Below are 16,830 nucleotides of genomic sequence, written 5' to 3' on the forward strand. Positions count from 1 at the left end.
AAAAGCCAATATTTCTGATCGTCAAGTCACAATTTTTACTTCTGAAAGTTCGAGCAGACAATGGGTCCTATCCATCCTGGCTTAGTTTGGGCGCTATTGGTTTCTTTTCTGCTCTGTATGTGCAAATCATTACGATGAATTTCATATTTTGTGTTTTTTGGAGCAAATACAGAGTTTTGTTTGTAACCATCTATCAAATACAATCGATCCGCCTACTAAAACTCATTGAGCTAACACGAGGCATCTGCGCAGAGAACGGCAAATTCTATGGGTGACGTCATCACATTATGAGTGTTGTTTTGCTCGTTGCTATAGTATGTATAAATTGTACACAAAACATTCCACACATCGTAAATTTTATTAATTTGAAAACGCACGGTACATAGGCCTATTGCAGAATAAATTTAATTGTGAATATATATCCAAAACACAGGAAAATGTCCTTCTATTCAAGAGGAAGACAAGAACCTGGTTTTCCAAGACTCTCTGGATCACCAAAACATGTTGACCGAAGCCTGACCAATTTAGAAGATGAAATCGAACGACTCGTGAATAACAGGTCGGCACCACCTGCTGCAGGTGAAGGCTCTCCATACAGAAACGCCTATGGAAAGGGCATGCCCAGCAAGAAGATAATGCAAGATGTAAGTCACTAGCCTAAGTTGTGTCTTTAAAGTAATGATCAGCTTTATGCTAAATCTAAACGTTTGCTTGACAGAATCCGGCATAACGATTATTATTTCAATATTAACCATTGGCTTCTCGTTGTGTTTGTCAGTTGTGATGACCTAATCATAACAAATTAAGTTAGACTTAAACTAGGCAAAAGATTAGTCCAAAGGCCTAGGCTAGGCCCTCTAGAGGCTGGGCATAGTATAAGCCAAACTAGCTTTGGTTGAGCCACACGCGCACCCAATGTTGGTAACACATTATTATAAAGAGTTAAATATTGTTACTAATGTGAGGGTGCCTCTTTGTAGGAACCATTGCCGTTACGCCTATGCCTACCCTTCATTTACATGAATACGTCAATTGTCATATGACCGTACTCCACCTAAACCCTGGTGTAAATAATTCATGTTACACTGAAACAAGTTACAACTTACAGTGATCTTGGCCATTGCATACTCTAGAAATAGGCCAGTGATTACAAGGGTATCCTCTTTTAACATGTGTGTCACATGAAGGTGTCATTGGTTTGTAACTATCCCATATTTTGTATTTTTTTCCAGCTTCATGATCAAGTAAAACTATATCAGAAAGAAGTTGAGAAGAAAGATAAATTGATTCAAGAACTATCAAGGTAAGTTGAGCTATGTACTTTCTATATAGTGCAAATGTCCTCTTCTCACTTTCTGCCACATACTAGAAAAGCTAGGGAGCTTGGATATGGTGTCTAGCTGTTTGGCCGTCTGTTTCAGGTCAAAGGTCACCTTGGACCATTGTTTGACATGCGGTAATGCTTCTCTTTCCGCAGATATGAACGGTTAATTTAGCAAAGTTACTATTAAGTAATTGCTGAGCAGTGGCTGATATGAGATTTTCAGGGTCCCCAGGGTCCACATGCAGCAAGAGGTCCCTGGCTAAAGCAGTTACTGTTGTTTTCATGTTTTACAATGTGCAATACTAATTATGTTCTTTCCGTGCTAAATTATAAGATGTTTTCTAACCTTTTTGGCTTGAATAATATTGAGTTTGTTTGGTAGTTGTCTTCAAAATTCCTGACCAAGAACAAACAGGTGCTTTAAAGTTTTGGTCAGTATTTTGATGCTATATCGCCTAACTGTCTAGATGCTTACTACTGTACCCAGTCTGACTGGAAAGTTTCTTGTATCAAAGTTTTAATTTATTAACTATTCCCACTAACAACCCCACCCATTCCAACCTCAAAAGCTTTTCAATCGAATGAATGAATGGATATACTGTATATACATGTATCACACTGTGTAAAAAAGTGGCAAGTTCCTGCCAAGATTAATGTCTGCCAATAAATTGTGCTCAGGCCTAGTAAACAATCATGGGATAATATATATCTCCAGTATAGTGTATCAAAATGCTACAAATGGAGGCCAAGATTTTGTACTGAAAGGAATAAAGTGCATAACAGTTTTGGAGTATGCACACAAGTGTGCAGCAATTTTTTTATAGTATGATAAAACAAAATCCACAATCTTGCAGTTGCTATCCAAAATCTAAATGCTGCTTTGAATTATTTTCCCTGAAACTGATTGAATTATAGTCCGGTTATAGTACAGTATTTGTCGAGCAGTCATTTCAGTGAAAATGAAAACGCAAATTTAACCGAATTAATTTCATGCTTTGCTATGGAGTGCCAATAAACATTTTATACCAATATGAGAATTCAACTGCTTACTCTACTTTATGGAGCAGTTTGAACACTGCTTGACAAATGTTTCCAACTCCTTCACTTCTCACAGATCCGATCCAGAGAAGAGACATGTCACAATTGCACCACCTGGCTACTCACACGAGTCCTTTTACAGGAACGCCAAATCTGTTGACTACAACAGAAACGAACTATCTCTGCTGCAACATCGTAATGAACAGCTTGAAACAGAGGTTAGTTTTTCTTGCTCTATGATTTTCCTTGTTCTGTGAATCTGCACGATATTTGACACATTTTGTCAGTTTGAGACTGTATGCAAACATGTGCATGGAATGTTCTTTTTGTGAACCTGTAGTTATGACAGGAAAGATGTTAAATAAAAAACAAATTAATAGGAAATCATTTGTCTGATTTTGTTATCCACTATATTGCTACACAAATTAAAAAAGAACTGGGTTTTGAATATCGTCTTATTTTTTCACTACTTTACAAAAACATGACAGTGTCACCAAAGATCTAAAATGAGACAATCTCTTATTTCCTGATACCAAAGGACGACTTTAAATGCAATGCCATACTAATGAGTCAGTAGGATGTGTAGCATGTAGATGTGTAACTATTACATCTGATGTATCATGAGGGGCTTGTTTAACATGTTGTTAAAGCTCTCTTTATAAACCAGTGTTGATCTTTAATGTTAAATGAACTCAGATACATCTTAAAACACAGTCCTTTGCAATTCGTCCATTCTCCCCGAACTGCAGCTTAAGGAACTGAAAGGAAAATTTGTGTCGTGTGAAGTCCAACTTCGGGAGGCGGAGGCCGACAACGATAGATTTAAAGACGATAATCACCGTCAGAATGCGCTGATACATACTCTGAAGCAACGAGTGGAGGAGCTTCAGACCGTATCCGTCTCCAACGGAGAACACGCTCTCAACTCCCTCCAACAAGATGCCAGACAGCAACAAGAGAGGATATTTGAACTGGAGTCGAGGATCAGGAATCTCACAGACGAGAGGGAAGAGGCCGAGCAGAAGACGCAGTCATGGCAACGCAAATTTGGAGAAATAACGCTGCACTTACAACGAACCATGTCCGTGGAGGAAGAGGAACCGGAGACACTGGTAGAAAAGGTATGGCAAAGTTACCATGGTTACATCACTGTATACCATGTTAACATTGATACGCCTGCACGCTTAGTTTGTCTCTCATCACAGGAGCTCTGCATGTGTGCAGATTATTATACCATGCTAGTGAATGATTACAAACATTTGATGCTATTAGGCCAGCTGCAGCATTGTCACAATGGCTGTTAAAGCTCCATCGAAAGCAACATTTCATCAAGTAGCCGCCTAGGCCTACAACACCTTCACAACAGAGATATCTCAACCTAGCAACACTGTGTGTATACTGTACATGAAGCTTTGGACTGATATTAATTTATCGTCATCAAGTAAATAAACTAGTTTACAGTTGATAACACTTTTATAAGATTGAGTGACAAATGATAAAGGTTATTTAAATTTAATGAATATTCAATCGTCTGCTTTGTAGAGTTTTCTATTGTCAGCTGTGTCTTAAATACTCTATGCTGTGTCAGTAGCAAATAACAAGAGGAGCTGTAAGATAACTGGTACTGTTAACTCAACACATGATATGATTAAGACAAAGCCAAAATTTAAATAATTGTGTTCTTTCTTCATTTTCTTTGGTGGAATTGAGGGTTCATACAGTAGTTTATTCTTAGCAAAATAATTTATGTCATATGCATTCCCAGCTCCAAATTGTCAGTACCCTCCTCAGCAATATTACAGTACACCTTAATAATGCTTTGACCCTTATGTACACAAAGGATCTATTTTTAACTGTCAGCGTTTATGACTTACAACCTACTGTAATTTTTGTTTCTCTTTCTTGCTAACAGATCAAAATGATCCTAAGCGAAAATCTGACTCTGAAAGGTAAACTTGCCACCTTGGAGGAATCCTTATCCAGCACTGAGCTGGAATCAAAGGCTAGTAGGGAGACCATCCAACGGTTGGTCAATGAACTGGACAGAGAGCAGAAGACATATTTATCTAATGCTACCCTTGTAGAAAAGATGAAACTGGTGAGTTTTTTATTGTTTTGAAATGCAACTTTTTTGATGTGAATATTGGCTCTTATATTTTCTTCATTTTTTTGTTGGGGGGGTGGGGGGGCTGCTTTAAAATATATGCATGTGTGGGAAGGAAGGGGAAGGGATTTTGTGATGTAAATGATATGTCACCTACCATCTATAACCATCCAAAGAATGTTGTTGCCCTTTGTGTTTAATATTTGTGGTGCATTTTGTTTACTTGTTATCATAATTGTATTTGAGAAAGGATTTTGTCCTTCAGACAGATTTTGTGACCAAATTTTTTCTTTTAAAACAAGATTGGCAAAGGAAAGGATTTTGTTCAAAAGAGGCACAGCATACAGTCATCAGTTTGCTAGGAATATCAAATATACAGTAGAAGTTAATTTAGTTATAGAAGTAGCCTTCCTCCACCACAAGCTCAACATATTAACCCAAGCCCATCTTCCCTCCCCTCCTTGTCCAATGAAGAAGAATAAAATATAGTTTGACAATGAGTGTCAATTTAGGTATACATGTTTTCGCAACAAAACAGAAAAGCAACGAACACCAGCGAGAGAAAGAGAGACTCGCAGATGAGATTAAGCTACTGAGGGACCGACTGGATTCTAACGAGAACGCCTGGCTCTCCAAGAAACACGAGTTGGACTCTCATCATTCCACCGTGTCATCTCTGAACCAAGACATCAAAACAGCTCAGTTTGAGGCACAGGTCGCCAACTCAGAATTGAAGGCCCTGAAGGAATCCCTCGCCGGCATTCTGGGCGACAGGGATTTGGCGTCCGAACCGCACGGTGACGTCATTAAGGAGAGAGTGAAGCAACTGAGGATTGAACACCAGGAGCAAGAAGGGGTAAGAAAATGAGATGGTGTTATCCCTTTACTATATGTTTAACATCTTGTAATATATGTGTCAAAAAGCTACTGCATTGGTACTAGTGAAGAATGGGAAACAAGATATGGAGCCCTATGAAAGTGGAAAGTTGGTTAAAACTGAAATATATATTTTCATTGCCACAGATATAAGTTCCTCCTCATCATGGAAGTGAAATTGAACCAAAAACCAATCATACAGTAAGAGATTAGGCCTAGTGCACATGGATGCAAAATACAGACATACATTAAAGTGAAATGAAAAGGTAGCCGGGGCTCCAAGTCATAAAGGTCAGAAAGATAATAGATGTGAGTACTCAATAAATAGTTATTGATAGGAAAGGCTGGTCAAATGGCAAGAAGTGATTCCACGTTGAATGAATGGGCTATTTGTTTTGGAATTAAAATTTAGAAGTGGAGAAGAAAAGGTTTTCCACATGAATTTCCACATGGAATTTAGAATTGTAATATTCATAGTATTCCTAGGCATATTATTTGGTTAAAAAGAAACATATTATGCTCCTGGTGCTTACAATGTTCAGTGAAGTAATCATAATGTGTATATATGCAACATCCAGGTGGTACCAACCAGGAGGTAACTTAACTATGTGTGTGTCTGCGTGTGGGTGTGTGTGTATAATCCATCCCTGCTTTCTAGGCAGTGACACTGTATTTGTCCCAGGTAGGAAAATTTCTCGTTCGAAATAGCCAGAGAATTTTCTGGGCGGTCCCGTCTTAAATATTACATAATACATACTGCATTCTCCCTTGGTGACTGTGAATTTTGATTTTCTTTTTTCCTTTTATGAACCTCTTTAGCATGTTGATGGGCTGAGATCACAGATAAAGCTTCTCACAGAGCAGGTGGAGAACCAATCCACTTTACATCAAGCAGCTTTGCAAAGGGCCAAAAATGCTGAACTTCAGTCTAGTGACTTTAAGAGCAGAATGAGATTGTTAGAAGATGGGCTGTCCTCGAGTGATGCCCTGAGAGATGGCATGAAAGTGGAACGACAGAAGGTGAGGAAAGTTTCAAAAGGCCTCTTTGAGAGAGTTGTGTGTAAAGATGAAGTGGAGATCAGTTTTTTTTTTAGATTTTAGCTCCATTTCTATGGATCAATGGAGCAACAAAAATTGTTAACAACATTTTACACATGGCATAATTATGTCATATTCTTTAGCTAGTGTGGAGTATTTTAATGGGATCTTTTTTTTATTTTGGACATTAGTTCAAGTAATAGTCAATAAGTAAAATTATAAGTTTTTAAATGAACAAATATGCATAACACAGTGTTTGACTGGGAGGAAACTCAAATGATTTCATCGTTAATAATGAAGTAAGATGGTTGGAAAAAAAGGATTATGTAAGACATTTATACTTATGTGAAAATTGTCTTGGAGATAAATTGTTAATATTATAATGGATTCATTACTTTATAGCTGATTAGCCTTTATATGTTGTAAAATAATATATACAAAGATAATTAGTATGATCATTTGCAATTTTTAGTTTTGAGTAATACTCGTTAGGATAGTAAAATTGCTGACCAAAAAAGCCCCCCAAAAATATCCATTGAGAAGTTGGACAACTCTGCTAGCAATGAAATAATTTTGATGACAGCTTTTTATTGATTTGTCATGTGCAACTTATAAATTGGAGAAAGATTCCCATGAGACTTGATCTTTTGTTATTCCCTCTTTTTGAACAGTACATGGCCTTCCTACAGAAGATGGCTAACATTATGGGCATGGATGAGATTTGTCACGACTTGGGCTTTGATATGAACGGAGACACCCTATTGGCCAGAGCCGAACAGTTGATGAGGCGGGAAGGAGACACCATCGTGGACAAAAGTTCGCACGTCTACACTCTCCAGCGGAAGCTGAAGACGTTGAAGCAGCAGCTGGAGAGCAAAGACTTGCATCTCGACTTGATGAGGAAGAAGATAGCGGCGCTGGAAGAAGGAATGGCAGGTCGAACCAACATCCAACGAGAGAAAGAAGATTACGAATTCAGCTACAAGAAGTTGATCAAAGAGAACGATCGTCTGCGTGGGGACCTCGGCGACGCTAAGAAAATCATCCTAGAGTTAAAGTCAGGCATGTTGAATGTCAGCAACCTCAAGGTTAGTAATTTTTCGTGACTAGCTGCTTTGTTTGGGGAGGGGGAAGGGGGTTAAGTCTACTTTAAAAGAGGTGAATCCCCTGCCAATGTGGGCTTCTCAAAAGTTGCACAGGTATGGAAGGGTCTCCCTGCAAAAACAGTCCTTGTTTGCAGCAAATAGTTGAAGAGAAGCACAATTTTTTAAATGAATCACAATCATGGGCTAGTCATCAAAATTTTTGGTTTGATCCTACAATTACAGCTTTCGAGTTACTCCCAGAAAAGCGAGATTGAGGAATTAATCAAGAAAGTGGAACAGCTCGAGAAGGCAAAGGAGAAGCAAGCTCGTAAACTAGCCGGTATGAAGCACGAACTGGAGTACTCAGAGGAAGAAGCTAATCAGAGCTTTCAGAAGGCGGAGCAAACAGTCATGACCCTGTCGGCTGAACTGAAGACCACCAAGGCGCTGCTCGCCGAGATACAGCACCGGGAACACCAGCTCCAGGACTTCCGGCAAGTCATCGCTCGTATGCTCGGACTCGATGTCTCCGTCTTGGCCATTCCAGACTACGAAATCATCTCAAAGCTGGAGAAGCTCATCCAAGCCCACCATTCCAACACAATTACCACTTTAGGCTTAGAGCATAGCTTAGGTAATATGGAGAGGGGCTTTAGGCAAGGTTATACAGAAGCATCCTCACTCCTGGGCAGTATGCCCAAGACCAAGATACGGTCCCCCTCCCCTGCCAGAAAGAAGGTCCACCACCCCCAGGTGTACTAAGTACAGACTTGAGTACTAACATACGGTGAGAGTGAAGGTTTGATACTGATGGACACAGCTCAGTAGAACAAGTCATATATTACCCATGAATCTTAAAAGATGTCGAAATTCATCCTCTGCGGTAAATCTGACAGTTTTATGTGGTTTCAATACAGAGATCTTGAGGCCTCTCTCTAAAAGTTCAAGGTTGACTGGTTGGGCCTTTTGTAAATCGTTTTGGAACCTCTCTTAAATTTTGACTTGAATTTGAAGGAATTCTTTTAGGGTTGCTTAAAGTTTGGAAGAGAAATTGGTAATTTTTGTTTTCAACTCAGGAGTTTCACAGAGAAGGAAGGGACAAGATTGTTTTCAAGGCAAACCCTTTATAATAAAGTATTGTTTGGTCTGTCTATTGGTCTGCTATATTCTGTTGCCGAGAGGTCTTGTATGGTATTGCTTCTTCTGGTTAATGATACCACCAAAGAAAGCAAACTGGTGTTTCTGGAAAATTAAATATTCAACTAGGACAGTCAGAAGCTTTTGTTCGTAAAAGTAACTTGATGGGAAGATTTTTAGTGATGGCTGTTATGATAAGAGGCTAAATAGGAAAGATCATCGATTAAAGTTTCAAAATTTATGAAGGACAAAAATTGACTGAGAAATGGAAAATTAACACACAAAAAGAACCATCCTCTATTCAATTCATTATTGTCATGAAAGTTGTAAATCTCTAAATGTACATTCTATTTTCTAGAGAATTGGGCAAGAAGTGTTTCTGCATAAATTGGCAAGAAACTCTTTCCTTAAAATTTCTCTTTTGTAGGGGGAAAGGGAGGGGGGGATGTGGTACAGCATTTTTTTTGTGATTAATGAAAGGTATAAAGATATCTAAGTTGATGTTTCAAATGACTGTATTTAAACAGTTTTATGGGAATGTAAACTTGGAAGTTTGTTGTCAAGAAATATCTCTTTGACTGTGAATGATCAGGCAGCTGTTAAAAATCAGCCCTTGTAAAGAGAAGTCCAAATTAACTTCAGGGAGATTTAAATTTTTTAGTATGAAACGTGTTTGTAGTCTACCATATTTTATATCAACCGGTTTGTAAATATTTTTACATAGTTTGCAAATAGTTTTCTAGAACAATTTAGTGACAAAATTTATATATTTGTGTTTTTCTTATGATTTATAATTTCATATGACTTTCGGAACTTAGATACTCATCACAGACAATGCATAATATTCTGCTGTATGTACAATTGCAAAGAGTTCCTGTTAGCCTAGTCTCCTTGCGTGAAATTTTGATAAGAAATGATCTATATTGAGACACAATATATTGTTTTCGTTTGGTTTAGCAGTGTCAGGGTTTGTACGTGCTTCAATGCCCTTAAATCACTAAGTACTGAAAATACTTACGTTCAGTGTACAAACCACTGCATTTATTTTGCATAGCATATGAGGTTTGCATAGCAGTTTTGTACGATATCAGACAAATTATATATGGACAGTGAATGTAAAAGCTGCATTTATTGCTAAAGATGGTTTAATGTCACCTTGTTTAATGTTGTACATCCATGTATCTTCAGCACCTTGATTGTATGAAAACCTTGAATACTACATCCTCCCAAATAATTCCAATACAAACGTTTATTACATGAGTCAATATATTAAAGATATCGACGCCAAGCTGAAATAAGTATTGACTGCAATGGTACGTATTCAGAAGTTATTTTCCTCGAATATTGCAACTTTTAGTACTTCTAGTTGTAGTGAATTGTTTAAGCAGTTCATTGCCTGTCAGGTTTGCATAGCAGTTTGTAGTGCCATATCAGATCAATTATTCATAGATAGTGCATATACAGCTGCATTTATTCCTAATGTTGGTTTTAACTTCACCTTTGAAGTTTGTCAATCTATGTTGTCATTTAATTTATAATCAGCACCTTGATTGTATGAAAAACCTTGAATACTCCATACGCACAGATTATTCCAAGACAAAAGTTTATTGCTTGAGAATAATATTTTAAGTTATTGATGCCAAGCTGAAATAAATATTTACCACCATGGTAAATATTCAAAAATCATCTTCCTCGAATGTTGCAACTTGTGGTACTGCTAGTTATAGCATGGAGGTTTTGCCTCCATGGTTGTAGTGAATTGTTAAAGCGACTCAATGCTGTGTGTCTTTTTGCTGATGCTGGCTTCAAAACATTCGTTATTGTGACAGTATAAATCATCTAGTACATGTATGTGTTGTCCATATGTATTGTGTGGATAATTAAGTTTTCTTGAATTGTAAATAATTACTCCAGGAGACATGTAGATGCTTTCTTTCACTCATATTTGTGTAAATATTTTATATTTGATTCCAAGCAAACAAGAATGGTAAAATCAGATTGTGGGCATTTTATTGTGGGTGGACTACATTAGGTCAAGAATCATGCTTTGGTACCTAATAGCAAAAATAGTGCAGATTTTTATGAGCAGTTTACAACTTTTCAACAACTATTTGAGACAGCAGAAATGAAACGTTCAAAATCAAAACCAGTAAATTATCAAATTTTAGTACAGCCTTTAATAACATAATTTTGTTTTTGTTCAAATGAAATTATTTTGTTTATTTTCATTACCTTGATCATATATAGATCCTGAATGCTTTCACCTTGAAATAATGTAGAAATTCATGGTATGAACTTGTATAATGTACTGTAGGTATTGAAGGTCTACAGTATAATATATTGTACGCATCTTCTTACTGTTTGAATATAATATGTATATGTGGTTTGCTATGTTTTTTTCGGTGACATTTGATGCATATTGAATTGGTTTCTCTTCCATATTATAGAGAATGCTGCAGACATCTTATTTAGGTCTATTGATATCATCTTCGTGTCTCTTATGACTGTAGGAAGTAAGCTCTTTCATTGGATGAGCTCTTTTGTAAGCTTTGTGCAATACCCTTTTAGATGATTAATTTTCAATGTCAATGTATCAAGATAATCAGGATATACATAGAATGCTTTTGTCTTCTTCTTCTTTCTTGTATTCATTTCGACCAATTAGCCTGGTTTCTTCGTTTACAGATTTCTAGTTTTCATGCTGGTTTGTAGCACAGGTTCAAAGTGGTTGGGGGTTGAGGAGGGAGGGAGCCAACGTAACGTCAATGTGGTACAGCAAATACCGATTTTTAGTACAAATTGGCAGACAGAATCAATTTGAAAAGTTTTCTAGACCAGGATATCACTGCTTTGTTCTCGATCCCCTTTCCTTAATTACAATTTTGTATGCGTACTTTTACATCAAAGGGTTGGATCAGTAACCTATCTTTAGATAAGTAAATAACCTCTCCCAGGTGGCTAACACTCACAACAGTAACATGAGTTGTCTTAGTGTTTTACTACTATTTACTGAAACTATGCGATGGTGATGGCATGCTTATGTGACGCCTCGGCTCTCAAATATGATCACTCGTTATGTGTAGCTTGTAGCTACTTAATACATATATAAAAAGGCCCTTCATTGGATTATCTGCTGCCTTTGTTATTGGTGGAGGTCAAAGGTCATTTAAGGCAGGCCCGTCGCACCCGCTACGGTAGGTACGGTATTTACCGTACCACTTTTCAGCTAAAAAAAAAAGAGAGAGGGGGAGAAGAAAATAGGTGAGGGAGTTAGAAAATACAGTTCGAATCAATAAAATGCACGAGTCTTCATGACCAAAGCCGACCCTCTGTACCATCATTGTGTCCTATGATGCGATGAGCCCCGGATGAGCCGGCACGAATTATTCAACGAATCTCAAGTTGTAACTGGGGCGATAGGGGCCTACGATTCGAGTCGCACCGAATTTCCCCAAACCCCCGAATTCCCCCCATTTCCCTAAGAAGGTGTCAAACCCGGAGATGTTTTACTTAGTTGAGCAGTGTAACAGTAAATACCGTCCGGATAATTAGGGCAACGTACAATGTATAGGGCGTGTCCCCGCGCTGCGCTACACCGGCAACTCAACGCAAAGGAAAGTGCCAGCCAGATTAGTTTCTGGTTCGGCCGCGGATATCATGCCTCCAGAATCAGTGGAGGACTACTTCAGGCGAATATACCTGGAGGCAGTTGACACCATTGTCAACTGCATCCGCGATAGATTTGATCAGGAGGGTTACAAAATCTACTCAAAACTACAGCAGCTGCTTCTCAAAACGTGTAACCAACAACATGTTGACGAAGAACTGTTAAAATTCGTATGTGACTTTTACGGCGAGGATCTCCGTAAGGGCGAGCTCGGAGTCCAACTAGAAACCCTTGGGGAAACCATGGAAGCTACGGCCAAACAATCAGAGTGGACTTTGCCAGAGGTTGTTGACCACATGCGAGGGTTGAGTTTCGGTAATCGTGAGCTCCTCTCACAAGTGTGCACGCTTGTCAAACTAATTTTAGTGATGCCTGCGACAAATGCAGTAAGTGAACGCTCATTTAGTGCTATGAGTGTAAAGAGTTACTTAAGGTCTACAATGACCCAGCAGCGACTCAACCACCTTATGATCTTACATGTACACAAAGATTATGCGGATCGATTGAATCTAGTTGATGCAGCCAACGAATTTACCAGTGCCAAAGACCATCGACGCTCGGTGTTTGGTACTTTCCATTGATTTGAGTTCGCAGTAGAACGCTGCACACTAACCGATAGCCGGTGCTCCTTTTAACAGCGCCCATGCCCAGGAGCCCATGCTCTTCAGTATAGTAGTCGTTGTGATACCGGGAGCTTATAGGAGCATTAATTCCAGGAAGAAAGAGGGCTAAATTATACGAAAAATGCTCACATTTGCTGACCCTACAACTCTAATCCTCAACCCTAACAAAGGATACAGTAGATCATCCTATACAACTGAATTGCTACAGGCAATCGGGTAATATCCTATATTCTGCGCCCCAACTGCAGAAAGAACAATGCTTGGAATTTGGAAATTGGAAAAAGTACTGCAGTATGGAGAGGATTCCACCCAGGTGTTGGTTGTCACCAACGCCGTAACGAAATAATCATTGTTAACGTTTATTGCATAATTTCAAAAGCCTCACAGAGACTAACCGCACTCGGCGAAATCTTTGCTCACCCACAAAACATTTTTGAGGCCCTAACCTCAAAGGAAGGTAGACAAATTGAGGAATCATTTTAGATAATCGTAACACTCATAAGAACTAGCAAAATTATCAAATTCGGATAAACTGTAACTATTCAGGTGCGTATCCAGGGGGGGGGGGCGTTGGGGGCGCGCGCCCCCCAGGTAAGGAAAAGAGGAGAGAAAAAAAAGAGAAGAAAAAAGGGAAAAGGAGGGGAAAAAAGAAAAGGAGGAGAGGAAGGAAGGGAAAAGAAAAAGAAAAAAGAGAGAAAAGGGAGAAAAAGGAGGGAGCAGAAGATAGCCAAGACCTCGGGAAGAGAAAGATCCCTATTATATACACAGGGTAGCCAGTGACAGATCAAGGATTACGGAGGGGGTGTGCGCCTCACCCTACCCCTTACCCCGACAACTCCATTTTTGACGTTCCGTTTTTCCTCTCTCACTAATGTACTTGAACTCGACCGAGTCGTCGGGGAACATAACGCATTTCGGGAAGGGGGCGACCGCCCCCCCGAGCAAATTTTCTTTATGACATCGCTAGTAATTTCAAAATAGACAATGCTTAGATGCAACTTACAAGGCCTGGGAAGTGTCATTTCCAGCGATCTGGGAGGCATTTTCGGCCAAAATTTTTCTTGTACGCTTCGCGCCAACTCATGGTGGCGCTTCGCTTAGATAGTTTGCCTACAGGCTTCGCCCTCCCTTGGCAATTACTCGCTACACGCCTGTTCGAATTTGTAAAGCAAAGAGCAGATATAACATCATATCAATGAGCATTGAAATGCATGTTCCACGATGAACAGCCTCAAAAACTGTCAATGTGTGTAGTTAAAGGCGTAGGAGCCAGATTGGAGTTGGGGGCTGTAATGACTTGCCCGAAAAAAAAAATTTTCGCGCGCAAAGCGCGCATTAGACATGTCGATGCCAATATCATATAGGCAAGATCGGTCATTACATTGTATGGCATCGTGTACCGCACGGTCCGTCAAAGTTGCACAGTATACCGCCGGATGCTAATGTAAACAACCAAATGTCTTATGTAGATGGAGAAAAAGCATACAGATCCATTTATGTCAAAACTCTCTTTTACAGTAGTAATGTCGGCCAAGCTTACAACTTTATTTCAATTACCAAGGAGATCATTTTAAGCTATTTATTGCTATTTATTTTTCTTTCAGTTGGTGCCCGAAAAAAATGGGAAAACAACTGGGGGGGGGGGCTGCAGCCCCCGCCTCCTACGGGACCTACGCCTATGAGTGAAGTGTTCGGTTTCGATATACCTGATATCGGAAATATCTGCTATTTTTCTGTTCCTTCAACCAAGTTTTGTAAAAGCCATTATAAGAGGTTGCAATATTTCTACACCAATAAATTAACTGTGTCGGAATTTTCCAGAATTTCCTCACCAACATTCTTCATCATACTTTCCTCTACTCGTTCAATTTTCACCTGTCTGTTAGGGGTTCAAGGAGGTTTTTCTATATTGGTTGTCTATAGATTGAATTTTGTGCAACATTATGGGTATGTTTTCAAGTGATTTTATTCACGAGAAAAGGGAATTTTCAAATTCTCAACAAGTAATGGGCTTAAAACCTTCAAAAGTGGGGCTTTCGGATATTGTGGGCCGTGACGTAGAATAACCTACAAAAGCAATGATCCATAGGACATGCAATCAGGTCGAACATGATGTGTGACTGGTGACAATCTTCAAAAAGGTTATGGATGGAAAAAAACTTTTGGGAAATACTTGGTTCTCAGGCAAAAGTGTACATCTGGTTGCTCATTTTCAAGCCCGAGAAGTGCCATTTCCGGTGATCTGGGGGTATCAAAACCAGAAATTTTCTTGTACGCTCCGCGCCAACCGATGGTGGTGCTCCGCTTAGATAGTAATTCGCGCCCCCCGGGTTAGAAAATCCTGGATACGCGCCTGCTATTACAGTACAGGCAGTTCTGAACCTTTCATTTATTTTTACTGGCGTAACGACGGTGCGGCCGTCCCGCCACTAAGTTGGAAAAGACCTCCAGCCCGTCGGAATTTCTACCATTCATACCCCTACTATAAGACCCTAGCTAGTAGCTATACCGCCCTGCATACACTTTGTAAGTTTAAAGTGCTATATGCTCTTCCGGTGCAGCTGTGAAGGACATGGGCGCGAGAAGGTAGAACATCCATGACTAAAGATGGGATTCTTCAGTTCATGTAGTTATAAATGAAAAAATACTGAGTTCGCAGGAGGAAAGTGTACAACATCGTGGCCAAATTTTGCCCCGCAAGTGCCATTTCCAGCCATCTGGGCGGTTAGAAGATTCAAAAATTTTCTTGTACGCTCCGCGCCAACCGATGGTGGCGCTCCGCTTAGATAGTAAATCGAACCCGTCAACAAAAATACCGTACCACTTTCAAATACCTTCCGACGGGCCTGATTTAAGGTCACCAGTGGCCAAAATATTAAAAGCGTACTCAACAACTAAAGCTTTGGCGAATCTGATAGAAGAGTCATAGGTATCCCTCCATTTAGTTTTTGGTAGTTATGACTGAGATCAAAGGTCATATGTGGCCTTCATTCAAAAAACTTAAACCTTTTAAATACAAAAACTCAATAAGTCTAGCTTTGATTAATCTCATACTTGGTGTGTAGGTACCTATGGAATTTCTGTTGGTAGAGGTCAACAGAGGTCAAAGTAGTGAAATGTTGTAAATATGGTAACTCAATTTATCTATCTTTGATTACTATCATGTTTGATGTTGCTGCCTCTTGCTGAATTCTTGGTTGGCAGTGTTTATAGTGGATGTAAAAGATCTTTAGAGTTCAGTGGGTGTCAAAACATGAAAATCTTGTAAAACTTCAAACTGATTAAATTCACCTTAGGTGTATCTGGTACTTGATAAGTACATGCCACTCAAGTAGGTCTTGACTGATTTTGTTTTAGTGGAGGTCAAAGGTCGTGCGAGGAAAGCAGTGGTCAAAATCTGAAAACTGTTGAACAGGCTTTATCGGGTGGTCAAGCTTTGATAAATCTAATACTTGGTAAATAGATGCCCATTACAGAAGTCTGTAGTTGGTACAGTTTTTCAGTAGACAGATTTTGTTCAATTTCAGTTCATGAAGGCAAACATGTTTATCATGCTGTAGAAAAGGCCAAACATTTAATCTTGAGTAGTGAATACCAAGTAGACCATGAAATCTGTTTAACACTGCAAATTACTACAGTATTTGTTATCAGTGCAGTTTGAAGTGAAAAGGTCAAAGGTTATTCTTTTACAGCACTGGTCTGAGAGAGTTGTCAGAGGTAGTCAATTTGTCTGAGATGTTTTCAGAGAAAGTTGATTTTTAGCTCAATTTGGTAAGGAAAATGTTGATGGCTTCACAGTGCATCTATATGAAATCTCCACACATGATAGACTTGATATGCTGGATATTGGAAAAACTTTGGCATAGGATGGACATTTGAAGAACCTATCAGCTATATACTTGGTTTATGTGGTGTGTGTTAAAAATTTTCAGGCTTGG

The 16,830-nt window shown here is 39.1% G+C and overlaps 1 protein-coding gene across 1 annotated transcript; it reads left to right on the forward strand.

Moving 5' to 3' along the window:
• The first annotated feature begins 335 nt into the window (after positions 1-335).
• LOC139970912 (coiled-coil domain-containing protein 170-like) lies at positions 336-11,221 on the forward strand. The gene is made up of 9 exons (XM_071976979.1): positions 336-644; positions 1,233-1,303; positions 2,439-2,580; positions 3,112-3,483; positions 4,275-4,460; positions 5,005-5,322; positions 6,162-6,362; positions 7,052-7,468; positions 7,709-11,221. Exons 1-9 carry the CDS (start codon positions 438-440, stop codon positions 8,225-8,227), a joined length of 2,433 nt encoding a protein of 810 aa, XP_071833080.1. The 5' UTR covers positions 336-437; the 3' UTR covers positions 8,228-11,221.
• The last annotated feature ends 5,609 nt before the right edge of the window (positions 11,222-16,830 follow it).

Source organism: Apostichopus japonicus, chromosome 8, assembly GCF_037975245.1.
Source record: "Apostichopus japonicus isolate 1M-3 chromosome 8, ASM3797524v1, whole genome shotgun sequence".
Lineage (NCBI taxonomy): Eukaryota > Metazoa > Echinodermata > Holothuroidea > Aspidochirotida > Stichopodidae > Apostichopus > Apostichopus japonicus.